Here is a 25,999-nt window from a genome sequence, read left to right as displayed (position 1 = left end):
AAATATATTTAACTATATCAATTCATAATAGCAAAAATTAGTAGGTACTTTCAGAGGAGCATAGTGAATCACTTCATTATCTTGAAAAAGATTAAGTAAAACGAAAGATTCAAGGGTCCTGGCTAGTTTTTTCTCTATGAACTGTTACTACTATTTCAACAAATAGTAGGTCACAGAAACTGTCTTTATAAAAGGATTCTTATTAATAACAGAAACAGTAGAACTAAAGGTGACTTTGTAAGTCACGATGAAGCAATGAATCTAGGTAATAAGCATTAACAGTTGCTAACATCACAGAAAGATAAACAACCAGATACTATGGGCCTGCTGCTGAAAAAATACTCCTTATAGTTTGCCAAAGGGAGCAGATAAGAATCTGTCTGTGCCTCAGGATTCAACAGTCAGTTTGCAGGAGATACATAAGAACATGCTGAATCCCACTGCAAGTGTGCAATCAGCAACATCCGGAATGTGGGAAATTGTACCAGAACAATGGCCAGGTTTAACAGATACATTAAAAAGCTAACAAAAAGTGGAGGAAAAAAAGCTGCAGATTAAAAGATTTAAAGGAAACATCTAGTTTTTAAATGGGTAAGACCAAGTTCTACTCTCCAGGGATGCAAATTTGAGTGATAAAATGTAAAGATGCAAGAAATACTACTGTAAAAATCCTAGTGGTTACCTCTGCGGGAGGGAAAGTGTGGAGATTGGTATAGGACACAAGCAGGGTCTTCTAGGAGGAGAGACAAGTCCTGTTTCTTAACTTGGGCAGTGGGTACAAATGTGTTTCATGAATGTTTGTACTCCCCCAAATTCATATGGTAGTTTACCCCACTGCAATGGTGATGGTATTAGGGTAAGAGATAGGGCTTTTGAGAGATAATTAGGTCATGAAGGTGGAGCCCTCCTGGATGGGATTAGTTCCTTTTTAAAAGAGCAAGATAAAAGACAGATAATAGGAAATAGGAAGATAGAACTTCTGCAAATGGGAAGGGGGCCTAAAGATGGAGGAAAGAAGAAAGAAAGGGGAGGGGAAGGAAAAGAAAAAAGAATTAAGAAGTGTTATATACATGTACCAACTCCCCACGATGAATGTAATCATTATGTACTGCAGTCATTTAATAAAAATTTAAAAATTAAAAAAAAGGGAAACTGGGGAGGAATGATGGTGCTCTCTCCTCCATGTGAGGACCCAGTGAGGAGTTGGTGTCGGAAGCCAAGAACAGAGCCCTCTCCAGGAGCAAAGCTGGCAGCCACCTTGACTTCCAGCCTCTACATCTTCCAGAAATACATGCTTGTTGCTGTTGTTCTTGAAGTCATGCTGTCTATGGTGTTATAGCATCCCTCCAAAACTAAGACCATATGTTCATTAAGCCAGAACTTGTATTATGGGAATAAAAGTTGAAACAAAGACAAAACTTTCCAGGTTCCTTACCTGTGCCTTGGCCAATTTCTTCTCTAAAAGGTCCCGTTCCCGCTCCGTTTGCTGCAGACGTTTATTGAGCTCTACTATATCTCCCTTGAGTGATGCCAGGGCTGCCAGATGGAGCTGTGATAACAAAAAAGAAGGAGCATGAGGTTAGACAGTTCAGCAGGAACTCATTTTCTTCCCCTCATTCTCTGTAATCAGTGTAACCACGTGAAAAATGTGTCGTCCAATATGGGACACTTCTGAGCATAAAAGTGCATTAATCTCAGGGGACAGTGGCTATAAATCAGGACCCAAAGGCAGGTTGGGTTATATGGTCATCCTACATATAAGAGGGAAAACCATTATGCCGGGGCAGAGGAACTACTTTTGGATGGCAAAATCAGGCCAGAGGGGGCAAACTCCTTATACCAGTGGCTTTTTCTGAGTTGCTCACAAAAGAAGACAAGAGCTGGTGAGGACCTGCCTGTCTACTTCAGATATAAGGATAGAGCAGAACACAATCAGCTTTACTCTTTTTTTTTTTTTTTTTTTTTTTTCCGGTACCGGGGATTGAACTCAGGTCCTTGGGCTTGCAAGGCAGGCGCCGGGACTTCTTGCCAGTCCTTTCTTCCTCATTGCCCCCTATGCAGCCCAGATTAGATGGAGATGTTTCTTGTGTGTCAACAGAGCCTCACTAAGGAACAGAGCCAGAATCCTGATAGAGGATGCGGCAAAGAGACAACTCAGAATCCATCCAGATATCCTTCCCTAGCCACCTCTCTCAGGATAACTGGAGTTAGAAAGAATGTTCTTTGACAGATTAACAGGGCGCAGTATGCACTCCTCTCAACCCCATCAATTTTGCATTCTGCAGACTTAGCTTCAGTGGCAAGCACTCCTGCCCCACACTGGTGCCTTTTGTGGCTGTGGAGGGCAGCTACGGTACTACTCACAAGACCTGCTGACATCACTGACCCCAGAGCAGCACCTTGCAACCTGAGACCTCTCTGTCACCAAAGCAGAGCTGCCCTTAAGAGTCCAGTTAGGCTGACATCATTCCCTACTACAGTCCACATTACATTTGGATAAGCCATAGACTAAGAACAAATGCTCCCTCTTTATAGGTTTATTTGTTGCTTCGGCCAAGAAGGATTTAGAGTAGGGAGAAAGCAAATAAATGTGATCTTTAGAGATGTACATTGTACAATAGTACACAACTGAGCTTTGAAGATTTTCATTTTGGGTGTAGAAAAATGCCCTTTTTTGCAACCTGCCTGTCTGTTTTGCCAGGTGCTTGATGGGGGTGGTGGCACAGGGGCAGTAAGAAGGGGAAGGAGGTAGAGGAAGGGGGCTTCATAGCAGCTGTTTATGAGAGACTAACAGTAGTGAATGTGACTTTGCTTAATTGCACCAGGGCTGCAAATAAACAGATCAATAGCTGATTTGAAATCAGGAATGCCTGAAATTTAAAAAAGGAAATGTCAGGCAATCTGGCAATATTTCCCTTCTCCTGTAGGGCTGAGGCTGCTTAGAAAAGGTCACTTTGATTTTCAGATATGAGGTTTTATGTGATGATTTCTCAGCACAAATACCACAACATTCCCATTGTACAATCTTTTTGAGACTATTTTGTTTCAAGTATGATGGAGAGGGACAGAAATTCATTCCCTTCCACAGCTGTGTTGTCCTCTCAGCCTTTGAACTGTCACCCGAGAATTTCCTATCACACACTGCAACACATTCTATGATTAAATCCAGTCTTGGGAGAAGACACACCGAGTCACCTGTGGTGAAAAGGACTTGACACACCGAAGGTTAAAATGCTAAGAACTTCAGGAGTTGGGGCAGAGGCAACTGTGTGAGCTAGACATTGCTTCCTGCCTAACAGCTCCCCTCTTACTGCTGGAGAGGGATGAGGACTGGGGAAAATGCTGACAGCAAATGCTGGAGGCTCCCCCACTGGTGTCATGAACTGAGCCACATGGGGAGACACAGAGTAGTTGTTTCCATCACAGCCAGAGCTGAGGGGTCTACATGGGACAGTGCCAAAGCAGAGAGTGCTTGGCACCCGGCCCCCAGCCCCCCCAGTCACCAGGAACAGCCACAGGATGTGGCACAGGCCATCCCTCCCCTTTGCTCCATAAGATTCTGCCCCCACAGAAGAGGAACAGACCAGCTGTTCTCAGCCTTAAGCCTCTCGTAATCATGATGACCCCTCTCAGACAACTGTATGAACCTGGGGCTTGAAGCATGTTTTCCTCCCAATCATGATGAAATCTACTCATAAATGTCCAAATGAAGAAACATCCGGGCTGGACATCAGCTCTCCGACACCATGTAAGTCTGCAGACTGTCACATGTGTCACAATCCCTGATGTCTGAGTGGGAAACGGCCCTCATGCTTGGCATCCCCCACTTCTCTAATTGCAGGTGAGGATGTGAGCCCCGGAGAATAACTTGCTTATTTATGGTCTCACAGATAGCTTTGTACCACAGCCTAGACCACATAATCCTTTTAACACTGTATAGTGTTATATGTGGCAGTCATTTTCAAGTTTTCTCATGGATAAAAACTTCACTTAAAATATTTTTTTCTGATTATAAAAAGTGGAAATGTGACAGAAAAAAATTGTAAAGGGCATTCTAATATTTCACCAGTGTGCCCTGGATGGTCTTAAATTTTTTGATGCTTTTTGTTTAATGAGTTTTTTTTTTTAAAGAAGAGGAAGTTATTTTTGTATTAAGAAAATGAGAGAGTTAAAGCCAGGTGTGGTGGTGCATTCCTGTAATCCTTGCAGCCTGGGATGCTGAGGCAGGAAGACTTCAAGTTTGAGCCTAGCCAGGGCAATTCAGAAACTTTGTGAGACCCTTCTCAAAATAAAAAATAAAAAAGGGAATGGGGAAGTAGCTCAGTGTAAAGGCCCTGGGTTGAAACCCCAGTAACACACATACACACACACACATTAAGTAACTGTAGCATAAAAATTGTAAAGTTTTTTTTCCCCTTCTTTGCTATACTGTCTGTCTACTAGTTTTTCTGATAGAAAGTAAAACTTTAAAAAATGTGATAGAGTAAGATGCAGGCCTTAGCATCACTGACAGTTACTCGGCAGGGCACAGTAGGATCTTGCAAGGAGCAGTGGCCCTATAGCTCAGAAGCTGATGGCAGCTGTCCCTCAGGTCTTGAGGAGCAAGCAGACAAGCTGAGTTCCATCACAAGACAGACTTGCTGGGCCCTCGGCCCCTGTGAATGTGAGCCCACCAGGTCACCAAATGCTGTAATCACAGCAGATGTGCCCTCCTTTCTCTTAGGATCTCTCACCCCTCACTCTGAATGGACTGGTGGTATCCCCACAAACGCTGGGGAGTTGATAAGCGTTGCTGCAAGTGCTATGAAGGGACCTGTGTGACTGTGTCAAGGCAAGCATGAAAAAATTATCAGAGGTCCTTCTGGCTAATTTTTATAAGAATTGATGCATCTGTAGTCCTAGCTATTCAGGAGGCTGAGTCAGGAGGATCATTTGAGCCCAAGGGTTCAAGACCATGTTAGAAGAGGGGGGAAAAAAAAACCTGAAAAAAAATACTGGAAAGCTAAATTTACCCAAAACCAACCAAACTTGTAAATTTCTTTAAACATAACCTTACATTTACATTCATCTTGGAATATTCCTTCAGATATATTCTTATTTCTGAAATGAGCTTTGGACATATGAACTATGAGCTATGATTAAAAGATATTTCATGAACCAAAGAGAAGGAAAATATGTTTGTGTCTATGTTAGTCTTCCTTTGACACTTTTATGCATTCTCAAAAGTAAGACCCTGATTTCTAGCCGGTTGCAGTGTATTACTGTTCACTACAATACCCCAGTACCCGGCCTCTCAGGGAGCTGGAGCTATGGAGGCAGAAGTATTGTATGGGGGTGGGGAAAGTTTTTGAGAGAAGTCCTATCCTTTTTCTTGACCTCCACCCTTGCTGTCCAGTACCTCACGTGTGAAGGGTGAGTCCACACTCCAGGGAGCTGAAAAGTGCCTGAGTTCTTAACAACTGTGTGGCGCCACCACTCAGTGTTGGATAATGTGCTTCATCTTCAGATACTCTGGCAAATGAAGCTGATCTAATCTGAATTAGTACAGAATCAGATAACTAACCCTGGGTTCAAATCTTATTTATGACACTAGCTGGTAACGATTCTTGTATGATTGTTACACTGGGTCACTCTGCTACACAGTGACTGTAAAGACAAAGCGAGACCATCCACAAAGTGACTGGCATTCACGGGAGGCTCTCAAGAAACACGTATGTTCTTTCCCTGTGAAGTTTCATGTCAACAGCAACTGAACATTCGGTTCCTGTGAAATTTTAACAGGAGCCCTAACCCAGTTGAGATGGAGCCTTGACAATTCCTATACAAATCCAGGCGCAGCACATGAAGGATATAAATACAAATATTCCTTGAATTTTAGGGAATAAAAGCCCCTAATTCCCTGGGCTGTTATGAACCCTGCTTCACGTGCTTTTATAGCGTGTGTCCAAATGAAGCTAAACCAACTGGACAGACAACTATGAGCTAACTGTCAAAATGGTTGTCACTAGTGGACGAAACACTTCCTTGAGGAAAACTACTGTTTGGCTGGCTATCCAGAGGCTCCTCTGCCAGGTGAGGCATCCTGCCCCTCAGGCCAGGCAGGGGGCGACTCAGCCCCTCACGACCACCTCTTCTGGTCATTTCTCCCCTGCTAAGTGGACAGATGTGTACTCTGTCACACAGCAGCTATGAAACAAAGGGCTCTGCACTTCCCAAATGCCCTGGGAACCCATCAGCCAGTGCCAGTGACAGGAGCCCCTCAGGAGCAAGAATGTGTTTATAAGGTTACATGGTGCATCTCCATCTGGTGGTTACTGCAGGACAGCAAACACATGTTCGTGCAGCACTCTCCTGTGCATCACCTCATCCGATCTTAGCCATCATGACTCCCAGGTTCCCAGGGACAGGTTCTTTCCCATGGACCATGAGTGCCAAGGAGGAATCCAGGACTTGGATCTAGGCTGTCAAATTCTAAGCCCACCACTTTGTTCATCTTTCTGGGACTGTATTCACTGAACCGTTTCATCTTCAAAGTGCCAAAGGTTCCTGCACATAGGTGAGGCTGAGGAATGACTTCCTCTGCAGAGTCCACCCAGGTTTGGGACCACCAGGCACCTCCCAGGGCTGCTGGCCGCACCAGGCTGCACCAGTGCCCCACAGCAACTGTGCCTGTCCCCAGTTTTCCTGCTGGGCCTGGCTTGGCCATGAGGTGGTCCTGTAGACTGTGCCATTCTCACTGCTAAGGGGCCTCATTTCCTTTCCCCTGCTTGATGACAATGGGAATGACTATTATGTCTTCTAATGCAAAAGTATTCACAATTTTTGCTTATGTTTCGGTGATAACAATGAGTAGTATCAACAAGGAAGAACCAAACTGGGTATGGTGGCTCAGGCCATGTTAGGAAAATGAGTCCAGACTGAGCAACTTAATGACTTAGAGAAACCCTGTCTCAAAAAGTTTTAAAAGGCTGGGGATGTACCCTAGTGCAAAGTCCTGGGTCAAATTCCAAGCAGCACCAAAAAAAGAAAAAAAAAAAAGGTTGGGGGAACTAGTGCAACTAAACTTCATTAAACACACACATTTTCAGCGGGTTTTGACTACATTTCACGCACTCACTGCAACGTTATGAGACAGGTATTGTTATTTCCTTCTGACAAATGAGAAAACCAAGGCACAGAGGAGGGTTAGGACACCAGCCCACAGGCAGATGACTAATAAACAGTAGAAGAGCTAGTAACGCACAGGCGCTCCATGCTCAAACTGCTCTGCTGTGTGCCTTCTTAGGAGTTCAACTCTGTCTCTCCTTTCCCTTGCCTTGGGAAGGGCAAGCACACATGTATGTGTCTGTGTGCACATGTGGATGGGTGGGCGAGGGGTGGGGGTAAGGTGCATATATTGGAGTGGGCACATGAGGAAAATCAGGGTCAGGATCCTCAGAGAAGAGCAGCCCCCATGTGATCACACTTGCGACCAGAGGAGGTGGCAGAGCAAGTCTGCGAGTGGCACTGAAGAAGCTGGGGGCTCAACTCAGAGGGAATTTGGATGAGTCTTCCACTTGCCTGTGGATTCTTTCGGGGGTGGGGGGTGGGGTTCCTGGGGACTGAACTTGAGACCTTGTGCTTGTGAGACAGGCGGCAGCACCACTGAGCTAAATCCCGGGCCCTTCCTGTGCATTCTTTAACCTTGCAGCAGCATTTCCACCAGACTCTCAGACTCCTCTGGCTTCACATCTGTACTTGTGCACACCCGGCGCATCCCCCACCCAGACCCCACCCGAGTTCTGTGCTGAGAGCTCAGCATACTCTCTTTGCCCACTGGCCCCAGAAAGGACCTGCAGGAGCCCAACCTCTTGAGGAAGCTTCACTCTATACAGAACGACTCAGCAACCATCTTTCCCCTGGACATGGAGAGAGCACTCAGGATCCTGTACAGTCTGAGCATAGGCAGGGGAATTTGAAGAGTATCTAGTCCAATTTCCTCCACAAAGAAGTGACACTTAGACCCAGAGAAACAAGGCTCATCAAATTCAGATTTCCTGGTTCCCAGTCCAGTGGTTTCTTCCTCTCCCAAATGGTAATCCAAGAGCTTAAGGGAGTGAATGAACACCTGTGTGCCTGCTAGCCTTGCTGACAGCAGGAGACAAGTGCACATCAGGAAGCGGTCTCATTCCACTTCCCCTCCAAGACCCTCCACACCCCAGGGGCTCTCATTCAGATAGCAAAGAACAAAATCCCTGGCAAAGGGGCAGTGTTCCCTGCCAGATGGACACAATCAGGCCTGTTCAGTGGCTTCCAGGCCTGGACATTCCTGTTTGCTGCTACAATTCCAGCTAGGGGCCCCTGCTGTGTAGTATGTCTGGAAATGCTGCTCTTGGTCTTAAAACTTAAAATTCATTGAAACAGATCTATGAGATTGTTCACTGCACGCAAATCACTTTGGTGCTAGATTAACTCAGAAAATGGCAGCATTTTGTCTTTCATTTTACTTGATAATTTCATTGAGAAGTCAGTGGCTCCTGAGTTACTTTTAAACCTTGGTTAAAATCATTTCTCAAAAATAGTACTCCAATGCCCTTTTAACATGACAATACTAGGATTCCACTTACATATGAAAAATTGACCTCATACAAAGCTAGCGGACATAGGTGATGGCGCCAAGCCACCAAGCAAGTCCCAGGCAATACCTGTGAAAGCAGCCACACAACTGTCCCCAGGACCCACGTAAATCCAGTCCTTTCCTGCCTCAAATGAACGGTAAAGGGTGTGATTGCCAAAAAGAGGTGTCCAAAACTGTCATCTTTAAAGATGACCCTCAATCCTATGCCATCTGCAAACATATGCTCATCTAAAAATAAGCCCTATCATAATGTTATTAGCTAATACATGAATGTTGCTAACAACATTAGCTAATGTTATTAGCTAATACATGAATAATATTAGCTAATATATGAATGCTTACTAAGTGCAAGTTGTTATGCATTTTCTCGATTATTCTTCACACAGCCTTACGAGATGGGTGCTGCTGTTATCCCCAGTATATAAAGGTGGGAACTGAGGGACAGCAGTAAGTGTCAGGAGTACAAGGAGAGCTCAGGTCTGCTTCACCCCAGGGCTGGTCAGAACCACCACACCTCATACTGTGCAACAGAGTATAACAGCAATCTTGAGATCCTTGCAAAGACATAGGAGACTGCTGAGGAGGCATGGCCACAAACAAGAGGGTAATTTTTATGAGGAGGGGAAAACAGAATTGGAAAATTAGCACCGAGAAAAAAATGTACTAATTCTTTAAAACATCCAGCATTTTGAGAGATAGAAGACAGTTCATTCAGCTGGTATCAGCCCCAGGAAAGAAGCAGAGAAAAGTGTCTAGCTATTTCCATAATCTATGGAGAAAGTTAAAAAGGAAAGTTTGTAGTACATGTGAAAAAGCCCTTGAAAACAATTATGCTACTTAAATACTACTATATGGAAGGAAAAGTTATTTCAACCATTAGCTCTCCCAAAATTAAAAATCTAAGCAGAACATTCTATGTGCATTTTTAAATGTGCCACACAAATATTATTATGTAATAGTAACTTTTAAACATAACTGTGTATCTTTCCACTAAAAATAAATTCTTATTTTGTTTTCAAGAGAAACCAAAATTATGTGGTTATACAAGGCTATTTGGAAGGAAACACTGACAAAATAAAGACACTGCAATAAAGTGGCAGCACCTACTTACATTTCAAGGTGGGCTGCATCCTAATGACACAACATGAAGGAGATGAAGATGTAACAATTAAATCCAGCTAATCAGAAGGCATGAATATTTCAGCACACTAAATGCTGATGTGATCCCTGAGGCGGAAACTCCCACAGAGAATTATATGAACACAAGTAACAGAGTTCCTCAACAAGGCCTGCAGTGTTCATAAATTTTTATATTGATCCAATTTAGCAGATATTGAATTCTCCATCCTAGAGAAACCAAGTACCTTTAATGGTGAAACAGTCAATAAACTCCAAAGATCAGGAAAGGCCAAAGTGTGTTTATGGCAACGGTTAAAGTGCTTTGAAGGACCCTAGTTTTTTACTAGATTGAGAGCAATGTTTTCTCTTTAAGTAAATAAGTGAAGATTCAGAGTGTGTTTGTGAGTGCAAGTGTGTATGAACTTTACACAAAACTCAAGCCCTGTGCTTTCAGACTTTCAATTAAGGACAGACATAGCCAAACTGTCAACCATTCAGATATTCACTATATTCTTTTTAAAATATATTACCAAATTTTGAAAGACACTTTAGTGTGCCTTATGTTGTTTAAAGAACATCACTTTAATAATGCTTGATATGCCAGAACACGGTTCCATTCTAGTGCAGGCATAGCTGCTGACTGCTGTACCACTCATGGCTTCCTGGTATAGCTAATCCAAAGCACCAGCAAAGAGCAGACGAAATAAAATTTAATCTGCTCCACATTTGCTCCCTCATGGTGCAGTACTGACTGCATCAGAAAACACTATGTAGACAGAAGGAGGAAAGATTTTTGAGGTCCAAACCTCTCCTTCAAAAAGACCCTAATCCAGCCAACATTCACCCCAACCTGCTTCAGCACTTTCCCAAAAATAGAAGAACATGGGAGAGAGTAAAAGTTGAAACAATGGAGAAACCAGTATGGTGGGATGGGACACAGGCTTTGTATGAAAGCAAAAATAAACTTGAGTTCTAGACTTGAGAACTAGTTCAGCCCTGGGGTAACCCTGTTTACTTTTCAAGCTTTAATTTACTCATCTGTAAAATGGGCACACTACTCATCCATTCAGAGTTGTGAGGATTAGATGAAATACTGCAAGTCAATCTCTTAACCACATTGCCAGCTGGCAATGTTAGCCAAAATGACCATTATTATCTTAATTATGATGACCATTATGCCACCTCTTTTGCCTCCTGAAAAGTGTGAAGATACAACTGGGCTTTGAAAGCAGTGGTAGGTTACTATCCTTTCTCCTTGTTTACTCAAGCCCTGATTAAGCAGTCAGAGCAACTCACCACACTGGAGCCTGAAACAAATTGTCTATATTAATCTACACTTTGCCTTTCAACATGGCCACCTGAATCAGCAGCACTCTGCACCCTTGCTCAAGCAGCAGGTGGGCAGGCAAACACACTGACTCTAAGCCTGGAAACATCAGTAGCCTTACACCTGTCTATACCCTGCACTGTCTGGCTCAGATCATTCGGCTAACAGACGATCAGGAACCAAGTCAGACAAATACAGTGACCTCACAATGAAATTCCACAAAAAAATACCTTAATGGCAAAAACAGAGGACAAAATAATTTACTCTAATTAAGGATACACATAAGAATCCATTCTTGATAACAAAAGTGATTAGTTGAATAAACTGTAGGATGAACGTAGAACCCCAACTTGTCAACAGTATATATATTCACACAAATACACACACACAATAACTTGATAATTGTTTCCCATAGCCCTACTAAATTCTTTCATGTTGTGAGTCTCACATTTTCACCACCACCCACCCTGAACAAGTTCTCCTTCTCTTTCACCTGTTTTCTATCCTTTTAATCCTTTTTATTTTTCTTAACACTGACCACTACCTGACTTTATACCATACAAGTTTCTTGTTGATTCACTGTTCCATACAGTATGAGTTCCAAATTAAATCCAAGGCAAGACACTGGAGAAGTGACCAACAAACAAAACGAACAGTATTTGGTACATGACACAACTTGAAATGATATCTGTTGAAGAGATATATTTAGAAAATTTAAAGATACAGATTAACTTACATTAACCTTATTCCCAACACCTGAAAACATCTGTCAGGCATTTTTCTAAGTAAATACATTTAAAATAGCTTATGGGAAACAATATCCTTAATACAGTACAATTTTTTCCCAAAATATCTGCTACTTACAAAGAAGTCTGAGCCAGGCATGGTGGGACATGCATGTAATACTAGCACTCTGGAAGGCTGAGGTAGGAGGATCACCAGTTTGAGCCCAGTCTGGACAAATTAGTGAGACTCTGTTTCAAAATTTAAAAATAAAAACAGGCTGAGGATGTTGCTCAGTGCAAAGCCCTGGGTTCAATGTCTGGTACCACAAACTTCCTCCTCCCAGACAAAGGAAAACTAGGCGAGGGGAGAAGAAGAGAGGAGTCTGGAAAGACAAGTACCAAAATGTTAGCAGTCTTTCCAGGCTGTGCCTATGTAGTGAGATTGTAGACAGTGTTTTTGAGTCTTTTTTCTATCACAAGCATATATTAGTATTATGCAATTCTTTTTGTTGTTGTTTTTCTTGACCCTATTTACAAAGTGTTATGCGGAATACAAATGAGTATAATTATACAATCTTGCTCACAACAGTCTTGCCCAGGGTACTCAGGGAAATAAAATAGAATTTTTAGAATGTGGGAGTTGGAAACAGCATTAGCTATGCTCTTGTCCAATAGCCCAAGCGCTGCCAGAATATTGTCTCTCATGCATCCGCAGGTGTTACTGTGACTATGTAATCCAAATCTTAGCAACCCCCTGACAGCCTTAGACGGCTACAATCATTTGCAAACTTAATCTTACACAGTGACCCTGAAATTACCTCCTTTTACCTTCTCCCCACTGGCCTAGTTCCATAAGTAGGACAAAAGGAACTCTTTTCTATACTTGAAGTTCTCCAAATAAATCATTGTATCAATAACATCTCCTCTAAATCAAATTTCCAGAACAACCCTTCATCCTTTAGGGGTCCCCGGGATGGGAACATTCCTTTTGATAAATGGTACCCATGGCCAAGCACTGCACCCCACAGGAGTTCTGCCTCACATGCTTCCTGTGTGCCAGCTAATCACTTTAAAAGGGATTCCACAGAATCCTCACAGTAATCCAATGCTTCAGGTGCTATGGTGACCTCATTTTACAGAATATCAGGATTATTCATTGGATTACTAGGAAAGTGAGGCACAGTTTTTCTAGTACTTAACACCACAAACTTCCAAGCTGGTCTATCACATCTCATATACCAGGGGTGCCCAGGGTCACATATTTTAAGACTGTATATCGAGTGTGGGCCAAGAAAGAGTTTGGAGAATCAAGACTGCAGACTTGGAAGGAGCCCAGCACCAGATGGTTTACATCAGTGCTACTCAAACCAGAAAAGGCTAATGGTACTAGAAGGAAGCTTCAGAGAGCTCCTATGGACTTTCTCTGACAATGCCTGGTGCTGGAGGAAAGCAGCCAGCATACAGGTGAAAGCAGCCTGAATCCAGTGGACAATCAAGGGCTGTACTCCCCATAAAGACCTCATTCATACAAGCGAGTCATGTGCCCACCAAAGCAGGTGCCCTCCACCATCTGCCAGTGCAGCCTGGCCAGGGCCTGGGAGCATTTCCCAATCCCAGGCCAAATCCCAAATATGTCAGAACTGCAGATGAAAGCTGCAACATGATGCAAGTGAGCCACAGAACAGAATGACACCCTGTGGTCTGAGTCAGGCTAGACAGCATTCCAGTTCCTTTCCTGTATGAAGCTGCTTCTCCCTCAAAGGCAGCCTGTCCTCCCACCTTTGTATCTGGAAACCGCAACACAATAACAATCTGGATAGGTATGCAACAGCTCAGCATTATTTTAATACACAGTACAGAGCTTCCTCCCCTCCCTCCCCCACCTACAAGAAACACATTTTATCGCATAATGCCTTGCCAATGTTCTCTCTTATAAATTGATTTATTCTTTTTTTCCTTCCCTCTTCATTTCATGGGCTAACTGAAACTAATAAAATATAGCAGCCATAGTGGCAGAACTCACAGATGGCAGACTGGGAGAGCCAAGGTCAAAAGGAGGTTTCCAACATCTGCACCCTTCTGTTGTTAGCGGAGTCTAATGCCCTTAGAAAAGCAACACATAGAGTAAGGGGGAGGCCACGTTGGTGAGGTGATGACAGAAACATTCCTTTGGGGAGATATACTCATCAGTTGTTTCTGACTTTCTCTAGATGGAAGGCTCTCCTAATGGGAAGGCACCATGATCTAGCCCATAACATGTGGTAGTCAACAAACCTAAGTCTTGCTCCAGACCCAACTCCATGACGGTGACAGAGAAACAGTTTGGCTGCTCAGGGAGGTGGGGAGCTTTTGGATTAACATATACGGCAGTGTCTCCCAAAAGCAAAGTGTTCCAATTTACATTTTTGGTAATGGCATTGCTTTCTTCCCATAATACAGGTTTATTTATGCTTATAAAGGGGGAAGGGAAGGGAGAGCAGCATATTTTCCCAAGTTCATGAGGATCAGCCTCACCATCAGTTCTAACAGGCCACAGCAGAAGAGGCAACACCTAATCCTTGATTTCCTTGACAAGTCTCCCCTCCCGAGCCTTCCCCTTATCTCCTTGTAGACACAACACTAGGATGCAAATAGAAAGATTTCCTAAGGCTGTTTTATTTTGTTTCCTGAGAATAGAAAGGCAGTGAACAGGATAAAAAAAAAAAAGCTATTAAAGAATTCTAGTCTGTTCAGGAATAAAACATTTCCAACCTAGACAAGACTGTCAAATGAAAGCCCAAGTCTGGCAGCAACCAGAAATACTAGTTTCAACAATACAAAAAACAAAATTCACCCAATTATCACAGCACAGCCTCACTGCTAAAGAAGTTTACATTATTATAATCACTAGACACAGGATTCAATATAGGATTGGGAAATATGTTGAGGGAACTTTCTCCTTATATTCAAATAAAAGGTCTTTTGGAGTCCCAAAAGAGTTATCATGTGAGATCAGAATACTTGAAATGCTAATTATGAAAAAGTATTGGTGATATGATAGTTTAAATGCAAATTTTATTCTGCAACTGACAAATGGGATTATAAATTCAAGGTCTCCTCCCTCATCTCAATCCAGACCATCATCTGCAAAAAATATCAAGCTTAGTTCTGGGCTCCTGAGAACTATCACAAATCTGAAATGGGATTATACATTTTAAGAGACAAGGAGGACATGGGCAAATTAGCAGTAGGTGACAAGCTCGGGAGGGACTCCAAGAGTACTCACTGGCCTGCACAGAGATAATGGTTGTATTTTGGCACAGAGGATTCGGGCTTGCTCTGAATGACTTTCCTGACAGGGAAGCTGGTTGTGTGCTAGAAGGTATAGCAGTGCCTATGGAATTACTCTCTCCAAAAACCTTTCCAGACAGGGGTGAGTCTTACTTCTCTGGTACAATGTGGATGCAGTCCTGCCTGGGAATTTAGTCTGCAGCTTCCTGAAATTCATTCCATTCTGATGATCCTCTCCTTTTACGCCCACAGATGTACTGGGGCAAAAAAGGTGAGTAAGTGAGTCAGTGAAATTAGGGAGGGCATTTCTACTCATGTGGGAAGGAAAACCAGCGGTTATTCCAAGGGAAGCACAGGCACCATGAAGCTAGCCTTTTTATTTTAAACCCTGGCAATTGGGAACCCTAACACAGCATCATCAACAGGAGCACAGATCTGCACACTTCATTCCCTGCTGTTGCAGCCTGAGAGTGGTAGCATTTACACACCTGCAGGGCCAAGGGCTACCCAGAAAGCAACTGGAACAGAACTGGGTGTTAATTTAATGACACCAACACATAAAGGAGCAGCTCTCATTCCCTCACCCTGAAAGTAACAGGCTCGAGTAAAAAGGGTGAAGAGAAGAACCATCACCTTAAAATTGAAACTTAACAGATTTAACATTTTATACACTTTTAAAACCACCTCCACCCACAGGGATACACCTACCACTTTCCCTTTTAATGCTATCTTAAAGAAAACCTAAATTAGTCAAAACTTGCCTATAGTCTCAAGATTTTACAAGTTGATCAATGAAATTGCCTCATTCCAGGTATTACATTCTTTTGGACAGTAGTTTTATGTTCAAAAAGAAAAAATGCAAAAACAAGTCATTTCCTGGGGAAACAGCCTTTGAGTACCCTCATAAAGCAATAAGGTTATGCTGAATTTTCTTTAGTCATTTCATATACCCAGTGCAATATTAAGCTAAGGGCATGCCACAACAAGCCTATTTGGAGCTTAGATACTCGGGATATGTTTGTATCTACATGGGAACTAGAGAGACATAAGGCATTCATAACTTACATGTGGAGCTTTAAAGTTTTGCTGAAAACATGCATGTTTCCTGATAAATTTCAGATGTTAAAAGTACCTTTATATCCATTTAGACAAGTACATTACATGATCTGTTCTTTGGATCCTTTTGAAAAAAAAACCCTTGCATTTCTTTCCCCATTATATTTTATGGACAAAGACGCAGATTTTTACATACTTTTTAAAAGCTTGGTTTTTAAAAAGAAAAGATTATCTATGCCTTGCAAGTTAAAGATTTCCAAAGAAATATATTATTAAGAGTATACCAAATGGTAAGTCTATTCTATGAAAGATAATACAAAGCAACCCTCACCTGTGGTGAGTTCAAGTTCTGGAACATACCACATGCACCAAATCTCTGCAGTGTATGGAATTCTGAGTCTCCAGGTCTGAACAATGGGGAGAGGCCAGTGGAACCCATGCTTCTCTACTGTGTCTACGGCTTTTTAAAGAAGCCTGCTAGCTGGCAGGGTAGGGGAAAAGGGACAAACAAATATGAAATAGGGAATGGGAGTGTCCACAAAGCTAATTCCATTATTGCAAAGCAAAAATTCCCCTAAATTCAGACTAGATAAGTAGCAAGCAACAGCTTAAAGAGGCTTTAGCCCCTGTAAATATCCACCAATTCTCCCACAGGAAAGGCGCAGTCAATCAAAGGTGCAGTAAAGATTGGGTAAGCAAATGGAGCTCAAAGATAGGCTCCCCATCCTACTCCTCAAACCCAAGCTCAGCACTCCCTGGGTGCCTCCTGTATACACATTTTGAAACTGCCACCAACCAAGACTCACTCCCCTCTGTACTGAGGCAGAGGAAAAAAAGATGGATTTGTAGTGTGCTGCTGTTTTAGGGCTAAGACGAGAGAAGAGAAAGGGAAGGTAGAAACGGAAGTGAATCCAAAGGGTAAGGGAAAAGAGGAAATTGAATGGATGTGCCATATACACAGATAGCCATTAATTCTGAAGAAAGCCAAGAAACCCAGAAAAAGAAAAGAATAACATAATTGAAGAATAAATGTTATAGTTTTTAAAAAGTGTCTTTAACATTTCTTGTTTAGGAAAAAAAATGCAGCTCCTTTACAGCGATTGAGAATTACTGTATTTTGTCAATGTAAATGTCACTACTAAAAACAGATGCTATAAATAGATTGATGCCTTTTGTTTCCAAAGACTATTGCTATATTACAGTAATGCAAAAATAGTAAAAGTGAGGGTTTTTTTGTGGCAGACTTTGAGGGTAGGAGTATAATCTGCAAGTTATCTCAGGGTAAATGCTGCAGCCACAGGCACCACCTGCAAGTATTCTTGGGGCAGTGGAAAATGGATTCTCCCCCTTGGAAAACCATTCTTATACCCAGTTATGCAAAGCCTTTGCCTTGCATTGTTTTCTACAATGTCACCCCCACACCATCCAACCAGCATGGCTAAGCAGCACTCGTATTTAGAAAAATGGTTGGAGAGTACTTGTGGACTGCTGCACAGACCACTAGAGGTTGTTCTGAAAACAGAATTCTCTCATTCAGACCCAGTCAAACTGCTCAGTAGCAGAGCCAAGGGGGATAAAATTCAAGCTCAGAAATTCTATGTGGGTTACATTCTATCCACGGAGAGATACAGGGTATGGGGTAGGTTTCTTCAAATGCTTGGATTTGTTTTCTTCCCCAAGAACAGTCACCTTTTGAACTGCCGTGGGAGGACCTGGGAGAAAAATAGAAAGTGGTGCAACCAGGCACTCCTGTGTGAGTGTTTGCAGAGAACAATCGGAGGGCTGTCTAGAAAACAAAATGCTTCATTTCTTTAACAATAGCTATTTGGGGAGCAAGAGGCAATTGAGAGAGCAGCTAGCAAAGTGCACTGCTTGAGAGATCAGTATAAATGATAACGTTTCTATTCTGCCTCAGCTTTTATACATTACCCAACTTCACTTTGGTTAAATAAGATAATTTCTTCTAGGGATGGTAAGTACATGATAGGTCAGCTACAGCTACTGTAATAGAATTAGATGGATAAACAGTATATAACCGAATGCAAAAGTTTTAAGTAACTTAGAGTACTTTTAGTAAGATAAAGGAATTTTGTTTCTGTTTTTGTTTTTTTTTTTTTGGTACCAGGGATCGAACTCAGGTCCTGGTGCTTGTGAGGCAGGCACACTGCCACTGAGCTAAATCCCTGGCCCTTTGTTTCTGTTTTTTAAAGAACAAGATCATTGGTAGGCCTGGTCTTCTTGGACAGAAGTAATTACTGCGGTACTTTAATTTTTTTTTTCTTTGTGACACTTAGTTTAAACAAGGGCAAAGGAATAAGTATGTAACTGGTTCTTTTATTCCATCAATTTTTGTCCTTTTTTCAATGGATTTTATTTCTATCCCAAAGCAAAATGTTCCTTCTCTTTAGAATTGGGCAATATAGCATTTTGTCCACTTCCCAGGCAAGAAGTTACATTTCTAAAAGATTGTGATAAACCCCATCTGCAGAAGTGGAAGGAAGCTTGATAACCTTTGGTTCTGAGTCTGTCACTAAAGCATCCCAGACTCTGTCTATTCCCCACTTCCTTCTGTGTTCTGTAGAAGCTAATGTATACCCTACACACTTTCCAGGGAAACTGGGTGTAAGGGGGTAATTCATAGAAGTGTTTTGTGTTACAAGTACTATAAAAATGTTATGTCATACAGTTGAAGTTAGTGGCTTTTATATGTTACTCCCCTTACTTGGGTCCTTGAAAGTAATACTTTATTATGTTTGCCTCTATTTACAAAGTCTGGCAAGAAGCCATCTTGTGGATGGTAGTCTCTTGGCACATGGTGTCAGTAGTTACAGAATAAGTAAAGGAGCCTTCAGGAATATTGATCTTTAAGGACAAGACCTGGAATCTGCTTGTCAGGTCTGGACCTTGCCAGATAGGTTGCTGGCAGTAACTTTAAGATAATAGAGTCTCCCAAAGTACAGAGTGTGTTTCTGATACTGGGTTTTCTGCATCTGGAACTGGGACCCCCCCCACCCCAAAATGCTGAGTGTGTGTGTCCCCAGTGTTTTAGCTCCAAAGGCACTGGATACAATACTGAGCTATTTCTGTTTTGCAGGGACTTATGAACATGTCCTGGGTATTCACTCAGAAATCTGCATTCAGCACAAAATATCTAATCATTATGGCCTACATCCGTAAGGAAGATCCTGAGACAAGTTTTGCAGAGCATAATTATAGAATGGTGCAAGACAGTTTCCAGGAGCCATTCTCTGGAATCTAGAGACTGAAGGAGGAAGCACAGAAACCAGAGCTGTTTCATCACTCTGGGATCAATTTGCTTGCATCTCTACCCCAAAATGTCTTCATGCTCCAGCCTGGCAATTAGCTGATGAAGGCAAAAATGTACTCTTTAATCCAGAAAATGTAACTGGTGGCTCTGTGCCATGTATCACTTCACAGGTAGTTATCTGGCAGGCCCCAAGAACAGCACTGTGGCAGAGGAACTCTCCAGAAACTGAGGTTTGTAGGCACAGAGAGCTCCATGTGCATCTGCTCATCACACCAGGAAGTCCTAGAACTTGCAAATAGTTGGCTCTGCTGCAGGAACTCCCACAGGAGGAAGGCTCTCTCTTCTCTGTTGGATCTATTGTTTTTGTCTAACCATCAGTCCAATATTTTGACTGTAAAAACTAAAATTTTTAGGAAAGCTGTCCAACTATTGACTGACTTATTGCAAGCACTGTGGGAGTCTTTGGAAAGAAAAAAATTACAATCCAAGGCAAAGATTCTATAGAATACATACATATCATCCTTTTTTCCATGGCCACAAGTAGAAAAGAACAGAAGTACACACCAATGGACAGTTCATATCAAGTCAACATATTTCAGCTCAAACAATCCAGGCCCCTAACTTGATACTAACCAAGTCCCACGTGATAACTTGAGATAAGATTCAGAGCTCAGTGCAAAGCTTCTGTCCCCTGAGACCACAAAACAATGCAAATATGCATTTCTCACCACCCTATTAAAAGTTATTTAACATCTCAGGCAAGGGTTTGGTCTTAGGTGCAGAATATGCTTCATTTTCCCTTTATACTATACAGGGTTAGCCTCAAGCTATTATTTACCATAGCTTTGTAGCTTGGAAATCTTTACTTTGTCATATAAGTCTATTTATTCCCCTTCTAACCTTTCTTGACTAAAAAGGTGTTTTGAGAGTTTACTCTTTCTCCACCTCATTGAAACTCTGACACAACCTGGAACACAACAGCCTAAAAGAACCAAAGAACTAACCCACGGTAAGTATCCATCTTAACATAATTACCTATGTGCCAGACATACTATAATTTAGCCAACAACAAATTACTGGATGTTTAACCAATTTTCCTGGTCTACAGTGAAGAGCCTCCAGACAAATTTGTGGAAACCAAATTATCTGACCAAAATTTTTGTGCCCCGCCCCACAAAAGCAATTGGAATACAGATTTCTGCCAGCTACCTCTATTTCACTTAACTCTGAACAAGTCAAGATATATCATTTAAATAATTTTTTTGCCAATGATTTCAAAACGATATGTAGTCTTCATTTTCTTGGTTACTTGAGGGTAGTTTTTTGCATAAATCTACTGGACATGTGGATTTTTTAATTGCTTGTCCATGTTCTTTGCCTATTTTGACAATATGTTGATTTCTTGGCATTTAATATGTACTACAGGTATTAGCCTTTCACCATATATATTTCAAATATTCTTTCCTGGTTGGCTCTTCATCTTTCAATTTATATAGCATTTTTTACATCTATGCTTTTATGTTGTCCCCATAAAACTTTTCCTTTACAAATCTCCCCTCTGCTTTTATTTAGAAAGCTCTTCTCTACTTCATTCTGATGAAGTAAGTAGTTACCTACAGGTTTTTCAGTGTGATTTTTTAAAAGTGGTCATTTAAAAAACTTTAATTCATCTGGCATTTCAAAACATACATAAATTACAAATCTAACTTTGTTGTTTATATTTAATGCTTGTCCTAGTACTACTGAATAGTTATAGCTAAATGTTTAATATTACTTTAGACTATTATATTAGAATGTTTAATGTTGTATAAAATCTCACCTTTGTTTTCCTAAACTAGTATTTTAGCTGTTTATTCTTCCAAATAAACATAAAGTCATGGTAAAAGGTGTTTTTAATCTTGTAAAACTTTGAGTCCTAACACCAGTAAACTTCTACTCTCCCCTCAATCAGTGGTCATGTGTAAGACCAAATCTCAAGTAATAACACAGACATTCCACGTAACAATTGTAATTTTCTTTGTAGAGGCTCTCTTAAACCTAGGAGACAAATTCTAGATAACAAATATTATTTCTGTTTTGCTTCTCAATATATTCTATTACTAGCTGTTAGTATACTAATTACTTAATGTTAATGAATGATTACAATCTAGTGTCCTTAGAACACTTGTCTTATTATTTCTAACCCAAAATAGCTAAAATGCCACTGTAGCCCTGAATGCACTTGGTGTGTATAAACTGAGCAGAGGTGTAAGTACAGTAAGTACAGGACGTATAGCATCCAACTCTGACTAATGTTAACCAGCTCCAACCTCCTAAAAGACTGCAACAGCACTACAGAGGGCAAAAGAATCTGGGATAGATTAAGATGAACTAAAATCAACTACAGAAACTTATCCAGAGTGAGATTTGTCATTGCCATAGGAAAGTGGAGAGGTTAGTAAGGTGCCTTAAAACATCCTAGACTCAACGCGAAGAGAGATTTATGACACAAAAAGCAATGGCCTAGGGTAGGGATGGATAGAAACATTATCTTCTTCTCAGCTCCTTGCTGAAGGGACTCAGCTAGTAAAAATTCACCTACTGGTGGAGAATGAAAGGAATCATGATAGATGTACCCAAACTGCTGCTATGGACTACCTACACGTTAGTCCTTTGACACTTAAAGAGCTTGTCTTTTGATCTGCCAATTTACTACTGCTATGCTATATTTACAAAGTTATTTATCATTGTAGCAATGACAACTAAACTAAAAATTAAATACATTAATTCTCATCCACAAAAGAGTAAATGAATAAACTAGTATATCAACATTTTGCAACTGTGAAAAAGAATGGGATCTATTGGAAATCTTTGGAAAGAAAACTATAATCTATTGTTAGGTTTTTAAAAAGCTAAGCTTGGGATATACATAAGCTGATCTCACTTTTTATAAAAAGGTTCACTACATACATAAATATTTATGTATTTTGTATGAGCTTAGATCTGTATTGAAAAATAAACACCAAGTCGCAAACTCTGATTAAGGAGGGAGATAAGACTAAGGGAAGGGGACTGAGTTGGTTTGTTCATGGCAAATTTCCATGTTGCTGGGCTTGCTATATATGTATAATGGGCATGGATAGCTTTTGGCCTTGGAAGGAAAGGTTAATAAATTATTATTCTTGAAAACAGGCACGTCAACAAATCTGGGAAAAGGGGTATTAACAATGCAAATGTAAAATCACCTCAGAATTATCAAATGTAGAACAAACAAAATAATGAACCCCATTAGGGTATATTGAGACAGACAAACTTTGATGACTCAAAGCTAGAGAGAGGTATTACAATTAGTTTTCCTTTGATTTCAGGGACTTACTTATTCTGCTTATCTCAAGACAGAGCTAATAGACCAAATTGTTTTTGAAAGATCCTCAATGGTTCTTGACATTTGGGTCTGTTCCAGGAAGACTGAGTTAATTTACCTATTCAGAGAGTGGCACAGTTGACAGGGACAGTCCAAATTAGATCACCGTAGTTAGTGCTCGATTAGAGGGGAAGTAGTGACAGAGACGATGCTACGGGGACCACAATTTATTGGACTTTAGAAAGACTTCCTGGACACCAGTGAGAGGGCAGCACTCTGGTGCAACCTCTTCACTCCCCTCACAGCCATCCATCACACGCCTCAATGGCCTTGTTTCTTGGGCCTCCTTGTTCAAGTCTATATACTTCTTGAAGACTGGGGTTGTGTCTGACTGCTTTACAATGCACACCCTGTGCATGCCACAAAGCAGGTACTGAACAAATACACATTAAAGATTAACGCTAATCAATTTCTTTGCAATGGGACTATGGAAAAGGTGAATTAGGTATTGGGGGTCACCGTGTGATTTGCACTATTGTACAAAGTGGACTTTTGGCAATGGTTATGAAACCATCCCACCAAATCTCTCAGGTACATATGGTCTGACAACGTAGGGCTAGATGGTCTCACAATGACTTTAGTCGCAGGATCTGAAAACAAAAGGAAGCATTGAAACCAATGATGTAATTCTGCTTACAATTATAATTAAGTGTATTTTACCACTAAAACCATCTTATGTAAAGAAATCACAACACAACAATAATTGTAGCAGCTACTACATTTCTCTAGGGTCCTTTTCTACTTTTGTATGTACATATATGTTTGTGGGAAATTTCGGGTATTTATTTATATTTGGTAGTACTGGGGACTGGACATGCTAGGAAAGTCCTTTATCCTTGAACTGTATCCTCTCAGCCCTTTTTCATATTTTTTTGTACTGGGGATCGAACTCAGAACCTTGCACTTGCAAGGCAGGCAGCACAACCACTGAGCTAAATTCCCGGCCCCCCCCCCCCTTTTTTTGAGACAGGTTGGTCTCCAACTTTCGATCTTCCTTTTGAGTAGTTGGGATTACAAGTGTACACACCAGCATGCCTGACTTGTTTTTCTTTTAAAAGCTGTAATCAGAATACATTGTTAAGTTAGTGTTATTTTATACGGTTTTCTCAAGTGGGTACATATATATAGTCTTCAATGCCTGAGTAAACGCAATTAACTTTATATACTACAGTTTCCTTAATCACATTTAGGTTCTTTGTAATCTTCATTAACTTAAAATAATGCAGTAGTAGATATAAAAAATGCTTTTCTTAATTTTTCCATTTAGGGAAGATTTTTTTTCTCCTTATCTTAGGAGATTATTTTGCTATGTGAAAGAACCTTAAAGAACATATCCTAGTGATCCTGTCCACAGTGAAAACAGTAGCTAGCTTAAAAATGGAAACAAGTAGGGCTTGCAAATCGAAGCACTTGCTTGGTGGACAGAGGGACTAGTAAGGAAGGAGGCAGTGAGTGGTGACAGGGAGACCTGAGAAGGGAAGGGAGGCTGCTGAAATGCAACCCAGATGGGCACCATGCAGGTGGAAGAGGTTCCTGGAGAAATGTACCTGCAATTACTCTTCATTCTCAGAGAACCAAGACTCTAATCCTTCAGCTGCCCAGTTCAGAACACAACAGGACAGTGCAAGGGGACCACCTCAATACCCTGAAGAGCACAGGAGCGTGTCCAGCAAGGTGGTCAGGTATGGAAAAAAACATAAAAGCCCTGATGGGGCAGCATAGGATGGTGACATTTTCCCCATGGTTGGGAAACAAGAGCAAAGGGAAAATGGACCTGGGGTAGAAAATTTTCTTACGAGGGATGCTTTGGGCAGGATATCTGAAGGAATTCTAGATTCTTGACCTGCTCTGCTATGATGAGTGCTCACTCAACAAATGCTCATTCAACAAATACTCTCTCCTTGCCCCTGTATCTGGCCCTTGCAATAATAGCTCCACTTCTGTCAACAGCTAGATTCCTTTTACAGGATGGGCTCCCTATAATTAAAACTTGATTGAGCCCTCATGCAAATATTGTTGCTCACTCTATAGTCTTCTACCATTGTGTGCTAACCTCAACGATTTTTGCATTCCATTTCTACTGTCAAAGAATAAAATCCTGCTAGGTATCTCACTCTTAATATGGTGTTTTCTATTCCTTCTACCCTGTAGCACGGATCTAACTCTAATGGAAGGCAAAGGGGATCTGCAATCTTCCTCCAGAGATGTGGTCTGAAGTGATTATAGGCACATCTTTCTATTCCATTTATTTTGTAAGTCTTACAGCAATATTTATACACCCTCTAAGAAGCCAGGTTACTATTAAGCCTTGAATTCAGCAGAGCTTAAACATAAGAGAAGGACAAAGTGATCCACAAGTCATTCTTTACTGTGAAAATGCTGTATATCAAGCTCATTCCTCATCTCCCACAGCATTGCTTCTTCCATGCCTCGTTCAATGCCCTACAGAGACCCTTTAGGAACACAGTCTGCTTCCAGCAGTAACTGACATCCCTGTAAATCCATGTAATGTTCAGAAAAATAAATCCAGGGCTCTCCACTGCCCATAGAGCCACATTAATCTTATGAGAGGTACCACAGAGCAGGCTCCCTGCTTCCCCTTCCATCTGCTTTAAGTAGGGCAAGTGTTTTACTCATGTTAATTGTTCTGACAGATGAGGATCAACACTGCTTTAATCCATTTGCAGCCTCGCACAAGGAACATTTGTCTTCTCAAATGCTGTTAGAGGCAAGCACGCTGGCTGTTAGTAACACAGGAACTACCTCAGGGCAGTGATAGTACTAGTAAGTGAATGACTCTCCTTTCTTCACACAGAAAATTCAAGGGAAATTCTTCCTGAAACTGGCTCAAGGTTTTTTTGGTTGCCATTGTGGTTGTATTTTGAGCCTTTAAACAGTAGAGAGTAGGCCTTTATCAGATTAAAACACACTGATTTCTTTTAAAATGTTGGTGTGCCTTTTCATTTACCAATTAATCATATGCAGATTCTCTAAATGACAAATGGATGCAATCATATTCAAAAGGCTTTTGCAACAAATTTCAACAACCTACTTAGGAATGGTGTGCATTTTACAGTGGTACAGCTACCAACTCTTTATGCACTGGGAAACATGACAGCCAAGGTCTGCCAGTGTTAATAAGGGCAGGGGCACTAGACAAAGGCACATCTGAATTCAAACCTCAGCTCCACCATTTATACCTCCTCGGCCAGCT

At 41.3% G+C, this 25,999-nt stretch overlaps 1 protein-coding gene across 10 annotated transcripts in view; it reads right to left on the bottom strand.

Moving 5' to 3' along the window:
- The window catches only part of Mcc (MCC regulator of Wnt signaling pathway), a 425,319-nt gene that overhangs the window by 105,579 nt on the left and 293,741 nt on the right, over positions 1-25,999 (bottom strand). For 9 of the 10 annotated variants that reach the window (XM_087194482.1, XM_087194483.1, XM_021238432.2 and 6 more), the window contains one exon: positions 1,436-1,549. In XM_087194482.1, the coding sequence (XP_087050608.1) occupies positions 1,436-1,549 (114 nt within the window). Of the gene's footprint in view, positions 1-1,435; positions 1,550-16,445; positions 17,118-25,999 lie in introns of those variants that run through there. The other variant, XM_087194486.1, reaches the window with a different exon arrangement.

The sequence above is a fragment of the Heterocephalus glaber genome, unplaced genomic scaffold, assembly GCF_053883595.1.
Source record: "Heterocephalus glaber isolate CG9 unplaced genomic scaffold, H.glaber_assembly_v1.0 deba00001606, whole genome shotgun sequence".
Taxonomy (NCBI): domain Eukaryota; kingdom Metazoa; phylum Chordata; class Mammalia; order Rodentia; family Bathyergidae; genus Heterocephalus; species Heterocephalus glaber.
The sequence above is the reverse complement of the archived record's forward strand: the minus strand, read 5'-3'. Positions and strand labels throughout refer to the sequence as shown.